General features: G+C 39.7%; 2 protein-coding genes across 2 annotated transcripts in view; both read left to right on the plus strand.

Moving 5' to 3' along the window:
- Positions 1-257: 257 nt before the first annotated feature.
- On the plus strand, positions 258-12,138 carry LOC139721258 (glutamate receptor 2-like). The gene is made up of 11 exons (XM_071632579.1): positions 258-330; positions 1,043-1,228; positions 3,240-3,485; positions 4,448-4,626; positions 4,878-4,931; positions 5,303-5,584; positions 6,081-6,191; positions 7,096-7,233; positions 8,832-9,001; positions 10,271-10,358; positions 10,915-12,138. The coding sequence occupies exons 1-11, from the start codon at positions 258-260 to the stop codon at positions 12,136-12,138; spliced, it is 2,751 nt and encodes a 916-aa protein (XP_071488680.1).
- A 3,265-nt stretch (positions 12,139-15,403) lies between these two features.
- LOC139721259 (glutamate receptor 2-like) overlaps positions 15,404-23,347 on the plus strand; it is a 20,194-nt gene continuing 12,250 nt past the window's right edge. Inside the window, exons 1-2 of the mRNA XM_071632580.1 lie at positions 15,404-15,473; positions 22,853-22,976. Coding sequence (XP_071488681.1) covers positions 22,901-22,976 — 76 coding nt within the window. The 5' untranslated portion in view covers positions 15,404-15,473; positions 22,853-22,900. The remainder of the gene's footprint in view (positions 15,474-22,852; positions 22,977-23,347) is intronic.

Here is a 23,347-nt window from a genome sequence, read left to right on the forward strand (position 1 = left end):
GTAAACTTATGAACTTCTTCTCCCGCCTCTCCCTACTGGACGAAACTTTACGAACAGCACTGCGCATGTCCGTGAAAAATCAAGGTTCTCGTGTGGGACGCACTCAACGCACATCCGATTTGGTTATTGGGAGTTTGCCATAATCTCTACTTCCAGGCTCTTGAGCTCTACCGTAATTCTGGAGAGAGTTACGTTAGCTTCCATCGACATAATCGTTGATTGCCTTTTTTTTTTGGCGGTGAGGTTAATGCCTCAAGATGAAAATCGTTGGCCTCATCGGGTGCTTAGCATCCCTTTTGACTCTCTCCTCCGGAGAAAATATCAAAGTTGGTAAGTCACAATTCATTTGGGATATTGATATTTGTGAAACGCTAAAACTAATCCGTAACAATAGTAGCTCTTATTATCTGACTATGATTTCACGTACCGTATGTGTTGTAGTAAGGTGTCAAAATCCCAGTTTAGAGTAAAGAAAGTAATTATACGGAAAATTGGGGAAAGGACCGCTATAGGGAAGTATTGCGGTGGAGAATTTTAAGTGGAGGGGAAGTAGAAAAGTAAGTGATGAGAACGACTGAGGCTATAATAGGGAAGCTGCAGTGACGATAGAGGTCGTCTCTCTGGTCAGAGAAGGAACGGAGTTTGTACAAGAGCAGGAGGAGAAAGAAGAGGAGGAGGAGAAGGAGGAGGAGGAGGAGAAGGAGGAGGAGGAGGAGGGGATGGGCGAGGAGGAGAAGAAACAAATTAAGGACTATCAATTACCAGATAGCATGCTGATCGATGGTTCTAATGCAGAAAACTAAGCATTACTGTGCCTGATTTAATCGATACGCATTTCATTTCGGAATCAAATCTTTCTGATCACGTACTTTTAGGTCTCTTAAAAGCTTTGTGACGTCTTCACCGGTTCCGTGGAGCTGGTCTGTTTGCAATGTATGTTGTTAATATTGTATTGTTCATTTATCAGTTATCTGTATTACAGCATTTGAGTGTAGATAACGGATGCCCCATCAAATCAAATGACCTCTTCATGATCTTACAGGTGCCATGTACGGTGAGTTCACTCACATCAATGATATCTTCAAGGAAATCCTGACCGACGCGGCCGAGCACATCAATCGGGACGGGACGATTCTCCCGCGTGGAGACCAGATCTCCGTGGTCCACTTCCACAGCGCTACGGAAACTGGCTGGTACCGAGACTCCATCTCTGTGGGGGTACGAGCTTGTGAGTAGCCTTCTGGAAACAATACATTACATAAAGATTAATTTACGGAATGATTGATACAGAAGTGTTCATTAATACTATCTAAAGCTGCTACTATTGATACTCAAAACAATAAGAATATAGAGGATGATACTGATGACCAAGATCATCGAAATTGTTATCATAACTGGGGACGGAAAGTGGAGCCTCTTCATTGTAACTTTAGTCTCTTTTCTCCCACTGCCAAAACTACTGGTATTCTGATCATCCGAGATTTCCCACAGTGTCCCAGGTGCCCTTAGATACTGAGTCATACTGTGTTACAGTGCGTAAATAATGCACCGAACAGAATTCGAACCTCGGGTCTCTTCTTTGAGAGCCAAGAGTCTTAACCATCACACCACAGCGTTCAAAGAGTGGCGTAGGGTTATCGAAAGATGGGGCAAGGAGGACAAAATGGGTGGAAATGGTGCCTTAGACTGACACAAACCCTATCCCCCCATTGACATCATGTATCGGCTATTGGCAACACGCATCCCCACACACTTTGCATCATACATCATCTTAACATCATTATCCACCTTCTCCACATTCCGCCTGAGGACTGAACCTGAGGATCGCAATGGACTTGTACAACTATTCTCTACATTGTTGCACTATTACCCTTGATCTTCACAGTTCATGTTTGCATTATCACCCCCAACAACCACAACGACTTTTTCTATACGTGATGAGATCTTCTTGGCAATGAGTAACACAAAAGGGAGCTAAGAGTTCCTTCTTTAAGTGATGCTTACTTGATGAGGGATTTGCAAAGGTCCGATGATCACAATGTTTGTCTCTCAAGCGTGACATCCGCCCTCTTTGATCATGACCGAGCATGCCCTGTGCTGGAGAGAGAGATGAGATGGTGCACATGATTGCACACAAGGGCGATGTTTGTGGTGATCTGGCGTACAGTCAAAATTCACGACAAACATGACAAAAGATATTAATTATAAGAGGTCATGATGAGAGACCATGAAGCAACCAATTGTCTCTTTTTTTTCTCCATTTTCTATAGGAACGCGTGTTTATGTGTTTAGCCTTGTCTTTCCCTTAGCAGTCAGACGAACACACTGTGTGATTTAAAAATAACCATATAGAATGAATTCAATGTCATATTGACATTACTAGAAGACATGACTCTGAGGTCACTTTTTTTAGAGTGCGATTTTTTTCTAAGATTACACTACTATTATTATATACATTTGCAATTCAGTTTTTACGTACAAAGATATACAGGAGAGTATTTTCTAATTCTTTTTTATTCAAAGGAAACATCTTGTTTTACAACTGTACTTTATGCACTTACAGAAAGGTATCGACCATCAGAAATTTAGACGTGTTGATCTAGTTTTGAAAGCATGCATTTGTATATCTCTCTTAGTTTAGTCTTCATTAACTTTTTACTCCTTTCCAGAGAGGTTCTTACATCCCAAAATTTGAAATATCTATGAAACGTATAAGATGTAACTTATCTACCAGTGAGATATTCATACTCTCAAATGTTACAATATTCTTTATCAATTTACTCCTGTTTCATCAATCAATCATAACCAGATATTATTTAAATTTATTTCATTCTTATTTCAATTTAATCTTATTCTAAATACATTTCATCCCGATTTAACTATTTCTTCTCATATTTCAAAGTAAATCAGTTACATATGACAGACAAATTCTGATGCATACATAATTTCTGGTTTGGTTTATTACTCATTTCGCACAAAGACACTGATCTGACTATCCAAAGCAAAATAACGTCTGTTGCGTCAATAATGACATTTTCTAAAGCATTCTAAATGTTTCTGCAAAAAGAAACTTTCCTCTTTGTGACATTATGTAATCTTGTGTGTTACATGGATTCTATTGTCAGTATGTGGACTGACCCTTTACTATAAAGCAGTTGACCAGTAATCTGTGTAAGTCAAAAGAAAACATTCCACGAAAATGGTTGCCAGTTAACACACCTCTATCCATTCTACATTAGCATGCTCGTTCATTAACAACAAGGATGCCCACGCGCTGATTCTTCCGGACGATGTGTGTCTGAACTGCCAGGGACTTGGCTACATTATGGGTGACGCCTATTTCCCCACGATAGCTACGGACCAGGCCGAGGGGTCAGGCGCCATCAAGATGTACCCTATCACGGAGGAGATGATCGAGCTGGTTTCTGGTGTCATTAAGAACTACCACTGGACCACGTTCGTCCTTCTCTACGATCAGGACACCGGTAAGCGTTAGTGAAAATCAGTACACCCAACATTTGATACATAGTCAACGTTGATCAACATTTTCCAATGTGATAAAACAATCAAACAAACAAACGCCACAACGCCACAACAACCTAAACTGGTATTTCTATATATTCATACTTCATGGGATAGCAACATTAAGTGATTTTCTTTGTTTTGATTAGTGTATGTTCCTGAATTTATTTGTAATTTGTTTTCTGGACAGAAATGAGCACGAGTGAGAACCATGTGTTTTCTGTGTCGTTGTTTCGCGTTCTGCTCGGATTTTTGACAGCAAAAAAATGTACTTGTGATTTCATTTCCTTGTACGACCTTCTCTCACACGTTTTATTACATGTCACACGCCAGGTAATGTTTTCATTGAATGTTGTTCCAAATAATCTTAGGGACTGATATCATAACTAGTGAACATAGGCAGCATCCTAATGATTAATTACCTATCTATAGCTTATGAGTAAAATACAGACTTCTGTGTTTGTGTATATAGTTCCACAGGTTGTGTGAACAATTAAGTTCCATATCACTTACTTCAGTTCAGATATACTGAGTACAGGAGTACATACGAGAGTCGGGGGAAGCAAGAAATTGCGGCTCGGCAGGGAATGCAAAACAAGACTTCTGAGTATCAATTTAGTTTAACTGTGATTTGTGTGCGCCGAATATCTTCCAGACGCTAAGATTCTCACAAACATGCAGATATAGTTAAAAACGAGGTTTGTCATTAGAACAGAATACTGTACAGGTGTCCTCATTTACGCGGGGCGTTACCCTGTTACCATGAATACCCTGCAGCGTCACATCGTAATGATGATATCCCAGATTCTAAATAGTATTTCAGGGAACGATACACGTTTTACGTAGAATGGAACTCCGCAATCACGTCAACGTCCTAGGATGTTTTTGGGGCAAAATTTGACATCTTTCATTTCTCTTTTTGAAGGGTACACTATGGTGGAAGAACTGATGAACATGTCTCCTGAAACTGGTTGGATCGTAACACCCATGGTCATCGATCTAGACGATCCCCAGGCTCAGATGAAAGCCCTCAAAGAGATGCCTGTCAAGAACATCGTCGTCTACATGCACGTCGAAGAGAATCTCAAGGTCATTGTCGACAACGTAAGTGGAGTACAAAATGTCAGAAAATTTACTTCGTCGTCATGTGTATGAATTCTTTAAACCACACAATTTCTTTATACTCCAACAGTAGCTTTTCGGTGTTACATACATATTTTTTCGGAGTGTTGTCGAATTCTCATCAAATACTAATAAATCTTGATGTATACAGTAAGAAGGTCGTAATTTGAGGTATTTCATGTTTGCTTTGACTTTTTGTTTCTTCTTTACATACAATTTCTATTAACATACAGGCGTATGAAGAGGGGCTCCTGTTTGATGGCTGGCACTGGCTTTTCGGTAACCCGGTAAGTTTATAAAAATTGGGGTGAAAAATTATTGCTTTATTTTTCCCCACCGACCATCGTACAAATAGCCATTCAATCTATGATGACGTTCAATGACATATTTATCGCAAACGTTTGATATTTGTTGACTGAAAAGGACTGAGAAGTTAACATTTTCAATTTGTTTCCTCTCTTTCACCTTATCTCTATATTTAAAGTAACATCCCGGAGAGTTGGCATTCTTAGAAATCGCAAAATATATTGTACACATTTGCTATAAATCTTTGACCTCCAATTTAAGCGCATCATTATTTACAAATACAGATAGTGTACCACTATTTCTGAGAGCTGTGTTTGGTTGATAAATGTCCTTTTCACGTGCTCCGTGGCAGAACGTGGCCTATCTTGGCAAGACTTTCTTGGAAACCAAACTCCGCTACAACTCAGCCTTCCTCACGCGATTCAAGATGGAGATGGCTTCCTCCGTGGGTGGGAACTACTTTACCCGTCGACCCACTGCTATCCGGAAGTGGCCGTACAGAGAGCAGCTGACCTACGACTCCCTTCTAGCCATGGGCCACACCCTGTACGCCTACAAACAGGATCACACGTATTATCCGCCCTCCGGCCGCTGTGGAAGTGGGAAGAGCAAGCTGCTCCCTTATTTCTCAAAGGTTCGGTCTCGATCTCGATGAGAAGATCACAAATTAACTCAACTTTTCATGCAGATTCATTGATATGGCATTTCCTTCCACCTAACGTGACCCAATCCCTGACATTCTATGCGTGTAGATATACTATTCCCTAGCCTGTAAAAGAATATTATCAATGAACAGAGTAGGTCTGCTCGGTTAGTGCTGAGACTTGCAGATGAATTCAAGATTGAAGATGAATGTATGATTGACAAAGGTCGCTTTGATCTAGACTCCCATGAACGAATAACAAACACAATGAACATAACAGTTGTGTGTGTGTTTGTGGCTGTGTATGTGTGATGTACAATTGTATATATATGAGATATTTCTATATGTAAAATTCATATAGATAACATCGGCCTGAAGCTATTTGGAAATGTTAACGTTAAGTTCTGTGACTTCTGTGTCTTAGCCGAGATTTGTTTCTCTGATAATTGCTTCATCTCATCGTTTGATATGTTTTCATACCACTCAGTTTTCGTTTGAGGGATGCAGCGGGGAAGTGGCGTTCGATTCCCATGGCAACCGTGTCAACTACACCATCACCATTTACGTCGGCAAGGACCAGTACCTGTCCATAAGCAAGGTGACTGGACAATCAATTCCATTCAATTCAAGTTCGAATCCGATTCCAGTCTATATATTCTCACACACATTTACAGTAATCATTATGTGTAATCTCACATACAAACATGATATAAGTATACCATAAGTATATTGAATATGAATGTGCATCTGAACACATATAAATTTCTACATGAGAAGTAGAGAACATAAAGGTAAAACCATTTCCTTTCTCAAAATAAGTAAAGGGCTTTCGCTACTTTGCAAACTATGCAATAGAATGTGTCTAAAGTAGATATGAAAATGAAAGTGCACTCATACGCCTGTGTGCGTGATGGGATATTTGCAGTGCTTAGTATAGTACCACGTTTATACAATGATGAACCTTCAGCCGAGTATATCAAAGGGGCATTATAGAACAGAGCTACACTTCTGAAGCAGTCGAAAAGAAGGATTTGCTGATCAATATTCTACACTTTTTATCTTTAGGGACTGACTATAAGGGATCATTCTTTGGACTACATTCCAAGATCGAGTAGCATGATGTAATTTGTAGTTGGTGTTTTGCATAACGTGTGATTACAATATTATTATTTTGTAAATGACAGTGATTATAGTGATACTGATTTAATTATGATGAAAGATAATGACCATGCTAATTCTGCTTCTGCTATAATAATGTTAATGAAAATTAGAGTGATAATAATGATTATGAAAATAGAAAATCAATAGCACGCAATAGTTGTCTATAATCTTATATTCAAAGCTATATGCAACTTCATCTTGATCTGACTACTGTACAATCAGTTGCTGTCCTGAAGGAGCTAGCGCATTAAAAAGCGTCATTAACGCAGGAATATATCATGAATGTCGTGAGTTTTCCCATCTCGACTTATCTTTACTGCTATTTTTTTTTCTTGAAAAAGCTGGGACTTTTCACCCAAAACATACACCACTGGGAGGAGAAGAAAGGAACACGATGGCCCGGAAAACCTGGAAAGCGTCTTTACATGCAACCTTACCGCATGGCGGAAGAGAGCCACATACACATCCTGAGTATCGAGGTATGTTTTCACCACATGAAGATACGTCATTTTCTTACTTTTCAGCATTTTAATTAAAGCATTTATACCTACACCGTTTCTCCGCCGAAACAGTGTCATAGTCACATTAGAATATATGACCGTTTATCACAGGACAATAGAGTTGTTCAAACTTGAAACTATAGTTTCAAGATCGAGACTTAGTCTGTTCAAGGAAGTTACTCCAATGAAATTTAGACAACAAGCACGTGACAAGCTACTTAACGGACATTCTGAAGTCAAGAGTTTCTGCATACAATATTGGACAATATTGGATAAAATTTTCTGTATTTTTTTAAAGTCCTGTCAATACAAATGTTTTGCTTTCTTATTGACAGATTGTTACACTTATACTCTCATAAGTAGATCGTAGATGTCACTAACCCTTTACTGCCGATTGTTTACTGATCGGCCCTGATGGGCTGATGATTTCTGTCATTGAATTGGAATTAGGTATTTCTTTTGTTCCCTTTTGAGCAACAACGTCCTTCTAACGAGAGGCTGTCGCGTTGCTACACCCAGTTGGCTTTGTTAAATCGATACCATTGCCAACTAAATACAAAAAAGGAACCAAAAGTAAAACAATCTAGGTGAGTTGAGGTGAAGTTACACAGTGTCGACAACGAATCAGCGTCACTGAATCATAACTATGATTTATAAAACCATAACTTACCATATTCAAACTAATAGAGATCGACTTTGCGAGACTGCGTTATTCAAGAAAGTCACTTCCAATGAAATGCTAACAAAATGCTTGTAACGGACATCTACCAGTGTCTACAGACATTACGAAGTCTAGCGACATCATACATGATAGTCATCAGACAATCATGATGTGAACAATATTTGCTGAGAATGTTCTGTTGTTAAATCCTGTCAATGAAAATGTAATGCGTTCTTTTTGTTAGATTGTTACACTTATACTCTCCTAATTAGATCGTAGATGTCACTAACCCCTTATACTGTCCTTCATTCTAATACCAATTGACCCTGGAGTCCTGTTAAAAGCTGCAGTTGAATTGGGTTTAGGTACCTCTTTTATTCCCTTGTGGACAACGACGCTCTTCTGAAGAGGGGCTGTCACACCCCATTGGGTTTGTTAAATCGATATCACGGTCAACTAGATGCCAAAAGATCAAGATAAAAAGGAAAATCTGGGTGAGCTGAGGTGAAGTCAGGCAGTGTATAGACGAACAGAAATCGCATTGTTAGGGCTGAGCTGTGACTTTTGTCCATCTACAAATGAAAGTTTAAAATGCTTTACCAAGTTTATTGTTCTTTCATGGAATATCTAATACATATATTACTCTTTTGCATGGTCTTTCCTATTAGGGGATTGACTTATGAATTAAATACTGTATACGTATGCAACGCAAGATGCCATCTAAAGCCGCAATGAGATAGAATTTGATACACCCAAACTTGAATCATGACGGTATAACGACCTTAACACAACTCGATATAATATCATGACTTTTGTACTTTTTCTAATCAGCCTGATTATATGAAAGATCGTTAGTAGCTGCGGAAAATGTTCTAATAAAAAGTTTTGAAATCAATCTGATCGTCTGCATCCTCAGGAACCGCCATTTTTGATGCGCCATGATTACGAGCTGATCCGAGATCCACGACGATACCGGCGCGAAACGCTGGTCGATCTCGACTCAACCTACATCGGATACATCCCCGAGCTCCTGAGGCAAATCAAGAAAGTGTTCGAGGAGGATCTCGACCTTGATTTCACTTACAGGTTGGTCAAGCAAAAGTGTTGTTGGCAGTCAGCTCAAAGGATAAGAATATGAAGATGTCTGTCACAGGTTTAGTGTTTGGACGGCAAGGAAAGGATTCTTTGTGACTCAAGATTCAACGAACTCTTCCTCCAAAAAAAAAACAAAAACCGTTAAGCCCTTATTCAACAATAGACAGACTCTAATTATAAAAAAAAGGAAGTGCAGCGAACTCAAGGCAGACAACAATACTTAGTTTGTTGACCTTCATGTTTTGAAAATAATGTTTCTTTATCGTCATAGGCATATAGTCATCACAATGCTACAGTTTGTAACGTATCCTGTGCATTCGTTACTGTTGTTTTTCTCACTAAAATGCTTGTTAGAACGGATGAACAATGCAAATAACTTTTTGTGGCTGGCATTGTGTCAGTGGTAGTGGTACAAATGCTGAAGAAGATTATTTTAGGAACAGCGGATCATTTACCACAGCTTAGAAGTAGAAAAGCTCTCTGAGGCGTAAACACAATTAGTTTGTCTGCGCGCCAACAAGGGATAGGGTGCAGTGGTTAGAATCAAGGCTTTTGTTTGTTCAAATCTGTCATGTCTTTCATGTTCACACAGAATGACTATAGAGGATGAATGACTCGAATATGCGGAGAGCATAAACTCCGACAGCCATGACATCATTTTCAATAAAAAAGACTATTAAATCCAAATAATCTTTTCTCTGATCCCGGTTGATAGTATCTGCGTTATCACAAACAAAAACCGATGTACGTGTCACAATTGCGACAAAATTGAATGATGAGGTGACGTCGAGTAACAAGCGCATAAACCCCCAAAACAACAACGACAAACAAACAAACAAACAAAAGGAAAACACAAACAAACATTATGATAACAGAATTACGATGTACTTGTCCCATGACTTAGAAAGTTCTTTTTTTCTTCAAATCTTTTCAATTTTTCGTTTCAGAGACTTTAATTCATATGCAGTACATGATTCTGGCATTGTGTGTGTGTGTGTGTGCGTACATGACGTTCAATTCAATTTAATTCAATTTCAATTTATTGATTTCATAAAAGCAATACAGCCAATATTTGTACAATAATCAGATGGCAAGGAAAATCACGAAAAAGCCAGTGGCTTGAAGATTGTGATTCCCTGATACAGAAGTACATTAAAAAACGTGTTTTCTCGAAGACTTCATCGACGACTTCATCGACTGCTATATCTATGTGTGTGTCACGTGACTTGACTTCCATGAATGCCCTGTTTGCTGTTTCAGATTGGAACTCCTGGGCGAAGGAAACTACGGACAGTATGATCAGTCCACTCGAGAATGGGATGGCATGATGAGGGATCTCTACGATGGAGTGAGTCTCTTCGGTCTTCTCCTACCTTCTACATAATTTTCTTTACTAGTCAAATAAACGGAAAAATAACTCAAACGATAGCCACCAAGTAATGATATGTAATCATCTATTCACAAGACCCTTCTTGACTTTGTCAATTGCCGAATAAACATCTCATTCCTTATGAATTCCTTTAGATGAAGAATATGAGAATATGAGAAACATATGGGTTTTTTCCATGCAAAAGATCATGTATAGAGTATTGATCCTATTGCACAGAAAATAACGTAAAGAAATTTTAACCAGCACAATGTTTCCTTCCGCTTGAAAGGACTGATCTGATTAAAATGCAGTCACGTGCAGCTTGATGAAGACAAGTAACTGTCGAAAGTAAAGAACTTCTTCAAGATAAACATATGAAATTTTCAAGGTCGTTACTTGCAGTCCATACCATTGCAAACTGAAGCTTATAACTATTTAGTTTTGGTTTTGAATTATGCTACTCTTCCCTTGGAGGTATATCTATCACTCTCTTCCATACTTGCACACTTACAATCGCACTTTCACACTCTTACAGGATGCCGACATCATTGCTGCAGCCCTGACAAAGACCAACATTCGTGAACAGTTTATCGATTATACGTCCGTGTGGTTCAAGAGTACGGTCAAGCTACTGGTCAAGCATCCGACCTATGTCTACCAGCACCCCTTCGTTTTGACCTTCCCTTTTAACATCTATGCCTGGATGACCAACTTTGTGGCCTTCGTAGTAGCGACCGTCCTGATGTGGCTCATCAGCCGCCTCAGCAGGAGCGAATGGCGAGCCAAGTCCGAAAGGGGAGAGGTTTCAGAAGAAGTTGGCAACACCTTCTCCCTCTACAACACCATCTACTACATGCTCTCCATCATGGCTTTCCAGGGATACCCGAAGGCGCCAAATTCAGTTTCTGCAAGGGTGTTGACTGCGTTTTGGTTCGCCTACACCCTCATGCTGATCTGGCTCTACGTCGTGCAAATTTCGCCCCTTGTCAAGGCCAACAAGACACCGTACAAGATCCGCAGCCTGTTTGATCTCAACAAACAGGAGCAGTTCGAGTTCGGAGTGGTGCGTAGGAGTCCTACGGCCGATTTACTCAACCAGGCTACGAAAGGCGACAAGCGAACGACATGGACCGACATCCAGACCGGAGACGAGGCCAAGATCGTGCAGGACCTCATTGACGGCGTACGAAAAGTCAGGCGCGACAATGGGCGTTACGGACTCCTATCGGAGTCGAAGATGTTGGACTACGAGGCTCTGAGATGGCCCTGTGACATGCTGATCGTTGGAGGTTACGTCACTATCATCAAGTTCCCCCTGGCTGTCCAGTCCGGCTCACCGCTTCGGGATCAGCTCACGTACGCCATCAAGAAACTGAAAAAGAAAGGTATCCTGGCAAACATAACATCACAGACATTCCACAAGCCTTACTGCAAGAATATTTACAAGCGGCTTTGGCACAAAGAGACGAAAAAGTCTATCACAGGGCGGGATCTGGCGGGTGCCTACTATCTGATGCTCCTTGGCTTTGCCTCTACACTCATCATGTTTACCATCGAAACAGTCTACTTCTACCTAAAGGGAGGTGGACTTAGGCAGATTCCTGAAATGGTGAGGCGCGGGAGTCGTACCTTTGAGCGAGCAGGAGCTGCCTTCCGACGCTCCGACCGAGATCCGATCAGAGGCACCGAGATGTCTGCGGGTCGCGGAATCGGAAGTGCTGATGTCGCCCCGCCACGTGATCAGCGGGACTGGCTCTAGGTCAAAGGCTAGGGTTTTGCTTGCTGCTTCATCAATCTACAGGCATTTTCATGTAATGGGTGATGGAGTTTGACATTGTTTGTTTGCTAACCTATACTCAATCTCTGGGGAAAGCGGGTCTTTTTGTCTGTCTAGCTTGATTAAGAATCTTGCTTTTTTTTTAAATCAAAATGCACTCGATATGACGTCACTATTGAGTTGTTCTTTTGGAAAAGAAATTACTTAAAGATTAGTTACCAATTAAATGTGTTCAGTCTGTTCTCGGAGCTTGGAAACGTGTAATTGGCTATAGTTATGAATTCGGATCATCAATCGCAATTAAACATATTATATAGATTGCTCAGATAGCATAAACTCATGTAATCCTCCTCTTACGTCAAGTTCGTGTGTGCTGGGTAAGTTAGTGTTGCTACCGTTTTCTAACTTCCCTTGTAACTCGTTGTAGGTGAATCATAGTAAACATCTCCACAGGGAATAAGTTCATTCAGATTAATGTACAGCAATATATGTCAAAAAGAACATGAACCTCGTTTGTCTTTATGAGCAGACAGTAAGCCCCTACATATTGTTGACGAGTAAAGCGATGACAACGGAAAAACAAACAAACAAGCAAATAGACAGCATTCAAATTTCTAAAGACCGAGTATTTTCAGTACCTACCAAAAATAATGTACTATGACTTCGCTTACAATTCAATGTGAGAAAGCAAATATAAGGTGTGTGTGTGTTCATTTTTTTTTAAACGTCTGTAAATGCACTATTTCACACGCGCTGCTTTTCAAATCCACCAGAAACCAACACGAATGGACAGTACATTGTGAAAAGCTCAGGACAAACAAAATAATTATTTCCATCTCCTTGGTGTTGCTAACATGGCATGTAATCTGAGTTAGAATGAATAACAACATTACCTTTCTTGGTTTGATGGCAGCTTTATTTAATGCTATCATCGCACGCTCCTGCCTGCTTATGATAATCAAAACATATAAACATCTTTTCGATTATCAATATACGGCAAGAATATCAGATTTATGACGTCACGTAGTTTACACCAGGTGCATCTCATTACGAATCACAAAGATGCATGTAGGTGTGAACACAAACTGGACGATTTTTTAGTGAATAACGTTACTACGCTATCGAGACATGTCCTGTAATTTAGGATCAGACATCCATACCTACAGACAAAGTAAAAGACGTCTTTCCCGCTATAAAATGTTAATCGTTGCTATTTTTCTATCTTGACTGGTTTTTTTAAGAGCAAAAATAAATTTCATCTCATATTACGCAATTTCGACGTTTAGTTATATTTTGTTTGATAAAATGTTTGTTACCCAGGAGTTGTATAGAGAGAGTTGATCATTCCAAGCTCTGAAGCGCCATTTTGGCCACATAGCGAAATGTATTCGTGTTACATCACACAACATAAGGACAAACAATCAAAACAAAAGCACCCCGGACAAAACTACACGGACCTCCTTCACAACATAAATATGCTCTCTCCCTGCGTGTGTGTGTGTGTGTGTGTGTGTGTGTGTGTGTGTGTGTGTGTATGTGTGTGTGTGTGTGCGTGTGTGTGTGCGCCCGCGCCCGCGTGTGTTTTACTGCGAAACATGGAGCAAAGCAATTGCCAACAGTAGCAAATATTTGAATTCCTGCGGGAAAAATCGTATTGTAGGATAAATCAGGAGTTATCAAAGAATATGATTGAACAATTCAACTTTCGTAACCAAACTCTATATCTTAATTCCATCTCCTTGTTCATAATGCACCGTAGGCCATCGTATCTGTACCAATCACTAACAAACGCTCCCTCGAATAGTAAAGCCTCCCCGCTACCTGCGGTCACCCGCCGGATAGGGGATCAGGGACAATGACCTGACCTCCAGACACCTACACATTCCGATCAGGTCACGTCAAAAATTTGCTCATTTTCGGCTCAAAAAGACGCTAGTACGTTGACTAGAAAAACGTGCAGGCACATAACCTGTTAGGTTATGCGTGATTTCATGACTTTCCAACCACCATATTCCTGACCCGGAATCTTTTAAGGCTAACATATGAACATGTCGATAAGCTACCAAAGATAACAAAAAAAACCCCAAAAAAACAAAAACAAAAACATGAACTAAATATCAAAGATGGCAGTCAAGTGGCTAAAATTTTCAATCACAATCTAATTCATCATCTTGCATCAGATGAAGTCGGCGGCAAACCTCAAAATTCTTGTATTAGTACTCGAACTCGTGAAAATATGAAAGAGTTTTAAAAAATGTGATCCAATTCAACAGCCTGGACTGACAAGACTAGCACGGCAATCTTACCCTGACTCTTACTCCCCAAACCCCCTACATCAACAAACGCCTGACATTCATCTCCATTTTCTCGAAGTCGACTTGATAGTTTCATGAAACAGGAAACAACTTAAAGAGAGTGATAAAATGGATGCTCTTCTTGACAGGATTTCGAAGCTAAAATTGTGTGGTATTCGTCTTGGACATAATTAGGCCTACATGAAATGATGATTCCACAGTAAACACAGAAAGGGGGCAAAGAGAACTTTCGCTTGACAGCTCGTCTTAGTATATTCTGTAAAAAGGAAGTTCACTCTTGGTATCTCTTGGTATGGCTTGGATAACCCCACAAAGACTACAATATCTTAGTGAGGAAAGTGATTCTTGGAATGTGGTCATCTGCATGAATGCAATTTAATGTGCAGTCTTGTCCTTTGGCATTGAAGGCTTCCCACCTGTTAACAAATGACCTCATTTTAATGTGTAGGCCCATTGGATATTCTGCGCAAACGTGTTTTAACTAATACTCAAGCATGTCATTGTGTTATCGTTCTCGGATATCACTTGGAAATAGGGTCGTTTTCTTTGCGATGAAACTATGTTGCTTAGTCTCGTAAATCTTGGATGGTAACATACTCATGAGCAATGATCGATCACGTGAGCGAGACGGTGAGGGAAAGAGTAAGAATAAGAGGTTGAATTCTTCGAGTGAAGTTTAAGGGGGATGGAACTGGTGTGATGATGAAGGGGTGCGTGCAAGGTCGTTTCGGGGGTACTCGTTTGTGTGCAAGTGTGAATACGGCGTGCAACAACGTGTGCTCGTCTCTGCGGCTGTGCGTCCGCGTGTGTGTCTTGGAGGGAACACCGAAGAAAGTCGAAGGAGCAACATCCACCGCCGTGCAGGACTGGTTGCCACGGCCAAGACGACATCGTGCCTTACAGCCAAGCACCACAACACTCGGCCACTCCTTGGGAAACGGGTGACCACATCATTCACATCGGGACTCATTTCTGGCATTTCCCCTCGACGAAACATCATTGGTGAGTGCATCTTTTCTTACTGCTGGTCTAGTCCTTCACTTTCCCCTTCTCATGGAAAGACAATAACATGATAAGATAATGCGATGTTCAATTCTATTATACTTGGACAATTTTTGGGATTTCCCCCGTACTCGACAATCAAGAGGGATGACGAGCAAACCGCTGCCAAAGAGGTGCTATACCTCCTTGGTGCTATCTAGGTCACATGATGTGGATAAACAGGCCGATAAAACTTGGAGATTGACATGTATTCACTGCTTCATTGAAGTTTAGAGGACATCTGATAGCAAGCTCCAGAAAGAGATCCGAAGATTCTGGGTTGAGGAATATCGCAGAACGGAGGGTTGAAAAACGTGACAAGAAAGAATAGAATATACCTTTACGAACTAGATTGAATGAAGCATTGCCTATATCCGATTTATTTTCGCATGAAATTATATTGCTTTGTTGCTGATTATCTTTATGTTCTAAATTGTATGTGTTCTTTCAGATAAAATTACAGCAGGTGGAATGGTAGATTTGGGAGAGCTGCTCTCATTGGGCAGAGAATGCTATGTTGAATTGCTCTCTATAAGTTGTTTGCTGGAAACATCAAGATTTAACGACAACTAACATTTTCATATCGTTAATCCTGCTAAGTTTTTCGCTGTTTTATACCACTCCGTACTAACAGTATGACTTCTGACTTCTTCCTTTTTTGTGTGTTTTACGTCGCATTGAAATATCATGTAAGGAAATAAGCAAACTGTAAATGAAATTAAGTGAGTTAAATCATTCGAATGCCTCGTAATATAGCTCCTGACATGTGTCTAAACATCACAACCTTCGTCATATGACATGACTTTGACGTCACTGAGCAATACAGATCATTATGATGTATATAATAGTATACTGTAAAATGATTTCACAGGTTAAGAAAGACGTTGTTTTCAGACCAGTGTTTCCGGGACTGGGCAAGTTTAAATTCTAGATTTGCTCATTGTCTCCAAAATACTGACCTCAAAAGAAGATTGATGCTCCAGAGACAAAAGAGAAACCAGTCTTATTCTCGATATCTCCCCAGTCCAAGAATGTTATCATGGATACAAATGTGCCTGTCAAGACATCAATGTATTTTATCTGATTACGACAATCACTACACCTGTTATCCGAGCTGGGAGGGTTACACGCTGCCACCATTGACACGTCAGTTAGATGATGGAGACACCAAACGTGCATATCTTCTTCTCTCATTATCATTATTTGGACATGAAACTCGGCGATAAGAATTCGGAGCTTCCAAGTCTGGAGAATGAAAGGCTTCGTCATCTTGAGCTCTACTTGATAACGCTTGCAAATTGACCAAAACTTCCGGGCATATTTGCATGGGGATTATCATTTTCTTTTTTTGTCTTTAAAGTCTAAATCACTATTCGGAATTGAAAGAAAAAAAGAAAAAAAAATGAATTTACCAAAATTTCCAAACCTGAATTTTCTCAAACAACTACGTTGGTTAGTGTGTATCTTTCATAATTATAATAGTTTCTTAGGAAAAATGCTCTTGGTTTATATTATTTTTGTTCTTTTTTGTACACTGCCGGTACTAGAGCTACATCAAAATACATAACAGGACATATTCTTTAGTAAGTATCATATCAATTTCGTTGTTCAAGCAATTTTGATGAAATCTTAAAAGCGTTTACAATGAATTCGTCACGGCAAGAAACACGTGTGTCATTTCATCAAAACAAGTAAACAGATACTTGATGCAAAGATATCCTTGATGAGAATCGAAATGCTGCTTTTTCTTTTACTATGATGTCAGAATTTTTCATGTCTCATAAGTTACAACTGATTATGATAGTAACGGAGATCTATCAAGATGACGCCTCAACATTCACGAATTCCATTCATACCTCTAACATGCGTTTGCAAAGCAAATCTCGCATTTCTTCAACTTTCCTCACTCTTTCGTGATGTTAGTCTCGAAAATGCTTTTCAGAGTTTCATTAAGTCCATGTTGCCCAGCTAATTCTTAATCTTAATGATGTATGATTTGTTGGTTACACCGGTGTTGCTAAAGGTCGTCGTTCATAGAAGGAACTTCCGGTCTAAGGTATGAGAGTTAAGCGACATCACTGTGGATGAGAGGGACTCAAGGAGGGTCGCAGCCGTGACCTCTCTTATTTGTACAATCAAGCGTCTAAACAGTCTCGACACAGTGCAAACATGCCAAGACCGACCTACGTTTTTACAGAAAAATACTTCATTCTGAAAGTTCACATGGAATCTATTTTGGCTATTGCATTCCACTTTCGCCTTCACTACAATATTAAAAGGAGACACTTAAAGGGATTGTACAGTTTTGGTTGAGACCTAACTTCAGGTTTCTATTTTTTGGTTAGCTAATGAGAAACCTCTTATGAAATGTGAAAGAGCATGTTATTCCAAGAGGGATTCAACGTTTATTTGATGAGAATTGATTTTAAAATGACAGAGATATCAAAAAGAGAGCGATCATAATAAAAGGTGGGACCCAAGTTACAACTTTTATGACGGTCGCTTTGTTTTACCCTGTTTTTGGATATCTCAGCCATTCCAAAACCTATTTTCATCTACTAAACTTTGAATTCCTCTTAGAATGGTATAGTTTGTACTATTTCATAAGTGGTTTCTTGGTATCTCGCAAAAATTAAGAAGCCCAATCATCATCGTCACCAATACCATATCATCCCTTTAAAGTAAATCTGTTTCAAGCATGAATCGGCATTCTGTTTTTTTTTTCTTCTACGGTATACTATTTTCCTGCGTAAAACCGTTGGGCAGGTGCCAAGGCGGTATTGTTTGTTTGTTTGTTGTTGTTGTTTGGGTTTTTTTCAGATCATTACAAATATCATGAGATTTTCATTTTCTGAATTCCCAACGTCGGCAAAATATGTGCATGTACTGATCTGACGCATAAACTGTATTTGAGACTGGGATATCGTGAAGGCCCAGCATGTGTTTCGCATTTACCACCAAAGCAGTCATCATTGAAACAATAGCGCGAGTTCGTGACCAGTTTATCGAACTCAACCACATACATAGTCATTGATCAGCGGGTGTCCGCCATGCTTATGAAAACAAGTTGGATGTTTGTCATTTTCGGTTTGCAAAGATTTCGTGAATGGTCCAGCGAACATCAGGTCCTACATCAGAAAATTCGTGGAAATGAATGGCAGTATGACAAATTATTGAACTGATTTAAAATGACGGAAATATGTTACTCCATTTTCAAACTGACCTTAAATAAAAATAAGTGAAAACAAATCCACAGAACAGTGGCTGTGGCATTCAAATTCGACGAAACTATAAGAAATGAAATGTTTCCATAAATTGATGACATTGGTCGAAACTGAAATATGTGAATCATTAATAGGGCTGTAGTAACAATTCTTCACAACTCGCGTGTATTTACTTGACTGAAAATGATATTAACTCTATCTTGCATAAGAATTGAACAACTGTTACTGTACTTTCCCTTTACCATTGCTTTGTCATCGAAACTTAAGACAAATGTGATAAGAAGGAGAGAATGCATGCCATGTTTCCCATTCTCTTCAGATGATATTATATAAATTTAGTACATGCTGACGTAGTTTACAAACGAAACAGGGTCATGGGTAAGAAGTATTACTTAAACTGTACCTGAGATCCCATTTCTTCTATTGTTATGACATTGAGGAGAAGATGCTAGCAATCAACATCACACGCGTCATTCAGTGACAATAAACAGCAAAAAAAAAAAAAAAAAAAGCTCAACACCAAACTTTGAGGAATCAACAAGAGCCAACTTTATTTCTCGATCTCGCGCGCTATGTCTCATCTATTTCTCACCGCGTGGATTCCCCCGTCCATACATTATAATTTGCATAAATTCATACATATTCATGACACTCTTCAAGCACGAAAAAATGACGATATGAATTATCTAAAACAACAACATACATCTATGTTTCTGTTTGCTAATATTTAAACATCAGACAACGACCTATGGTGGTATTTACTGCATCTCTAAACAAGGTTGTCAGGTAACACAGCATGAATTCCGTCTTGCTTATCGTCAGCCATTCCGCAACGTGACTACCAAGAAATCTTTCGCCAAATCCTCCATTTTCCACATCTTATCCTCTGGGTCACTGATGTCAATCTTTTGAGATGTACTCAGAACGGGGGAGGATAGAATATCCGGGTTTTCTTTCTGCTGCAGAAGGAGCGATCTGTCACAGGGATCGATGTAGTATATCCTATCATCAGATACAAAATGTCTTTTCACTCTGAGAACAGAGTAGAATCGATGAAGAAAGATTGTTTTCAGATCCGAATTTAAGTGGTAAAATACGATATCCTATCACCTCGTATTTTCTGTGTATTCAGATCTTGGCCTCATGACGGTAGGAACAAGGGGTAACGACAAATGGGCACCCTGATGGGAGTTTGGGGAATGGTGACATTGTTGTATTGCCAGTGCCTGATACACGACATAATCGTAACGCTTTCTACGTGCGTATCAGGTGTCATAGCATGACAGAGATGTCCTTTTTACCTCAGATACGTAAATATGTGAAATTTCTATCTGGGAGTTTGATATGTGTCTGTTAGATACTATGTTGTTTTAAATTGTGGGATAGAGAGCCTAGATGCAAAGTATTGATACTGAAATCTCTTTAAGCAGACAGATCGATGAGAGTGAACCACTTTCATGAATTCTCTCATGTCATGTTCGTTCAATGCTTTACAGTAGAAAAAAAACAAAACTAGAAAGAGGTCTTGTCGCGAAACACGATACAGAGAATGGGAACATTTCTCTCCCCCTGTAGCCTATCAACACATTCTTCAGTATACGGCACAGGCGATGACACTCGTACAGAATCCAAAGACCCCTTTCTCCAAGTAGTCAAATATCAGGGAGAACAAATGCTGAAAAAAATAGTAATAAATCACCTGCCAATGAGTGAATTCTTTAATTTCATGAATGTTGCCCTTTACCACAAATCCCATTCTGAATATATTAGGTTATATAGTTTCCGCAGACGGTTTTTTTAACAGGGGGTGGAAAAGCGACCACGATGGTTTCAATCTTTCACAGACCGGCTCAGGGGCAGGTTTTCTACGGCACTACGCATATTGTGTAGCTCTGAAGACGAAGGCAGAGCATGTTTTCTCTGCAAAACGAGAGTAGAAAACTCTTGAAAGTTCTCGCGGGGTCAGTATGGAGACGGAACAAATGGGGATTTGGGTAAACTCTATGACAATGTGAAAGTAAAGGCGGTGAAAGGCTGAGAGTGGTGTTTAATTTCAACAGCGTATGGTAATATAAATGCTGCGCTACAAAGGAAAAGTGATTTTTTTTCTTCCTTCCCAAGTTCCAGTCTCAAAGATATAGATTAAAGTTTCCAAAAATACACCGGAGTTGTAGTCGTTAGTACTATTGCACAATGGACTTCTCATGTGTGATGTGCATTATGCATGTTAATCGAGGTAACGCGTTGGTTTTTTTTTTTTTATTGTACTCCTTGTCTTCTATAAAATGAAGTTTGGATTCACATGCTCTCTACTGGAAGGTTACTTTGGAGACACCGGATTATCTTGAGATTGTGATCGGTTTGGCGCCAACTCGAATGATAATTGAAAACTTGTCGGTAACTGGTATCATCAGCTCGAAGGACCACAAAAGCATGCTTGTAAAGAATGATCTCACGACTTTTTGAAGGTGTTATTAGGGCTGGAAGGGAAGGAACTATGCTGTTATTGAATGTTACATGTCCGTCTTCTCAGCTTGTTCTTTGAAAACTGAATACTGTAGTTTCCGTAATGGGTTTTATGCCATTCAACTTTGCGGTGGCCTTGCTGTGGTGAGTTTTTAAAGGGCACTGGACCGTATTAATGAACGCTTGTGACGTAACGGCGGACAGATCTGACATTGAAAGGGACTTGAACTCACTATTATTATGTGAAGGGTCGTCTTCGCGGATTAACCAAGAGTAGAGTGGATGGGTATTGTCTCTGTGGCAATCATGAGTCATTGAGAGCTCATTGCGAGTGGGAAAAGGGAGGTTTTAACACGCCATATTGCTATCACAGTGCAGCTCTTCTTTGAAGCAACGTGTGTATGGTATGGAAAGTGACTGTTTTCATATAAACTCAGTCGTACGAAAGGAAGTGTTAGTCATATAATGTTTGTGATGTCAAGACATTCAAACAAGTTTTTTTTTTTCTGATTCGAATAATTCAGCATGAATCTTTCTTGATTGTTAATATATTTCACAGACTGAAAATAATTCAGACTTATCGAGACCGATGATTGTGTATTCTCACTTCGATTCTGTAATATTCCTATAACTTACAAAATAAACTTCATGAAACAGCCCAACGTTTCGTGACTCGTAACTTCAACCCTCACCAAGCTACAGGACTAGTTTCAGTGCGAATAACGCTTCGAAACCCTTCCTTCTGCAACATATCAGTCGAAATGGCATAGATACTTAATCTGTAGACCCTACAGCCCCGTGTTGACGGAGAAGTCATGTGCCACCATCTATTGTTACTTGGGCTCAGATGAAGTCATGTTCGGTTAAAAAAGGAATGGAATTCTGATATTGTATCACTGTAATTCAATGTAAGCCCGAGATTATATGTTTATTGTCAACTTGTTTTTGACTTCAAATGCTGACTCATGTCTTATCATTGTTCATTCATATATCGTCCAAAGCAGAGGGGAATTCTACCACATGCTAACCACACAATAACTGGTATGGATGTGATATGAAATGACTTGTTGTCTGACACAATCAGTGCACTGGTGTAATATACTCTACCGATTTTTCATATCAATTAGCAATCCCAACCTTCCTATCTAAGACTCCTAACCTCGCCCCAATCAACAATATATTCTTCGAAAACGTAATCGCTGTAAAAGAACAATTGCGTATATTTTTTGTTATACAATACTCTTGGGCATTAGTAAGGCACAAACCATAAAGTAGTCCCGGCGAGCAGCGGTTAGCCTCGCACCTAGCTGTTTTGTGTTTTGGCGATGACGAAGTCGATAATCATGTTCTGTTCTATTGCACGTGTACGTCATCGCTGCCGAAACTATTTTCCAATCTGCAAGTCACAGATAATTAAGAGAGTGTTGAAAGTAGTTCCAGTCTGTACTCTTTCTAATGAGTGTGAGATACTACACTGAAGATAAACCACTTTAGGTAAAAATTTGAATTGATGGAATCCGGTGAGAAGTATTCAATTCTTACGTTAAAACACACCCCAAACACCAACGAATAGGCCTGGCCGTTTGTAAAGCAGTCTCAACAAGAGCTTCATTGCCGAGCACCCTTGTGTTGTCTTTGTTCATCCTACAGGGAAGTCTTCCTGTCATTTTGACGGACACGGTGATAAGCAACCTGTCCATGAAGATGGGGTGGATGCGGCTTCTCCTGGTGGTAACACTGGCAGCCTCCTGCACCGCGGAGTCCCTCAAAGTCGGTGAGTATCTTGACATTCATTTACCCACTATACGTGCTTTATATGCACCAACACCTCGCAAGTCACGAGTCATAAATCGCCGTCATGTAAAATTCACAGTTCCACGCCCCATATCGTCAGTACAGCATGATTTCAATGACATTTATGAGTGAAAGTTGGCGTTGCAATAGGACACCTCATCTTCATAGTGACAAGATCGGGGAAAATGAATCTTGACAAATGCGTATAAAAGAGTTATCTTGATATCATTGTTCACAAGACTGTTGATTTATGCTGGTAAGAAAATCATTGTTCAATCTTACAGAGGGAGAGCTGTGTCAGTTTTAACTAAAATGTTGATACTTGCAATTTAATGAAATGTAAAGAAGACG

This window comes from Diadema antillarum, unplaced genomic scaffold (assembly GCF_040938485.1).
Source record: "Diadema antillarum isolate AM-2024a unplaced genomic scaffold, OU_Dant_1.0 scf00000141, whole genome shotgun sequence".
In the NCBI taxonomy this organism is placed as follows: Eukaryota; Metazoa; Echinodermata; class Echinoidea; order Diadematoida; family Diadematidae; genus Diadema; species Diadema antillarum.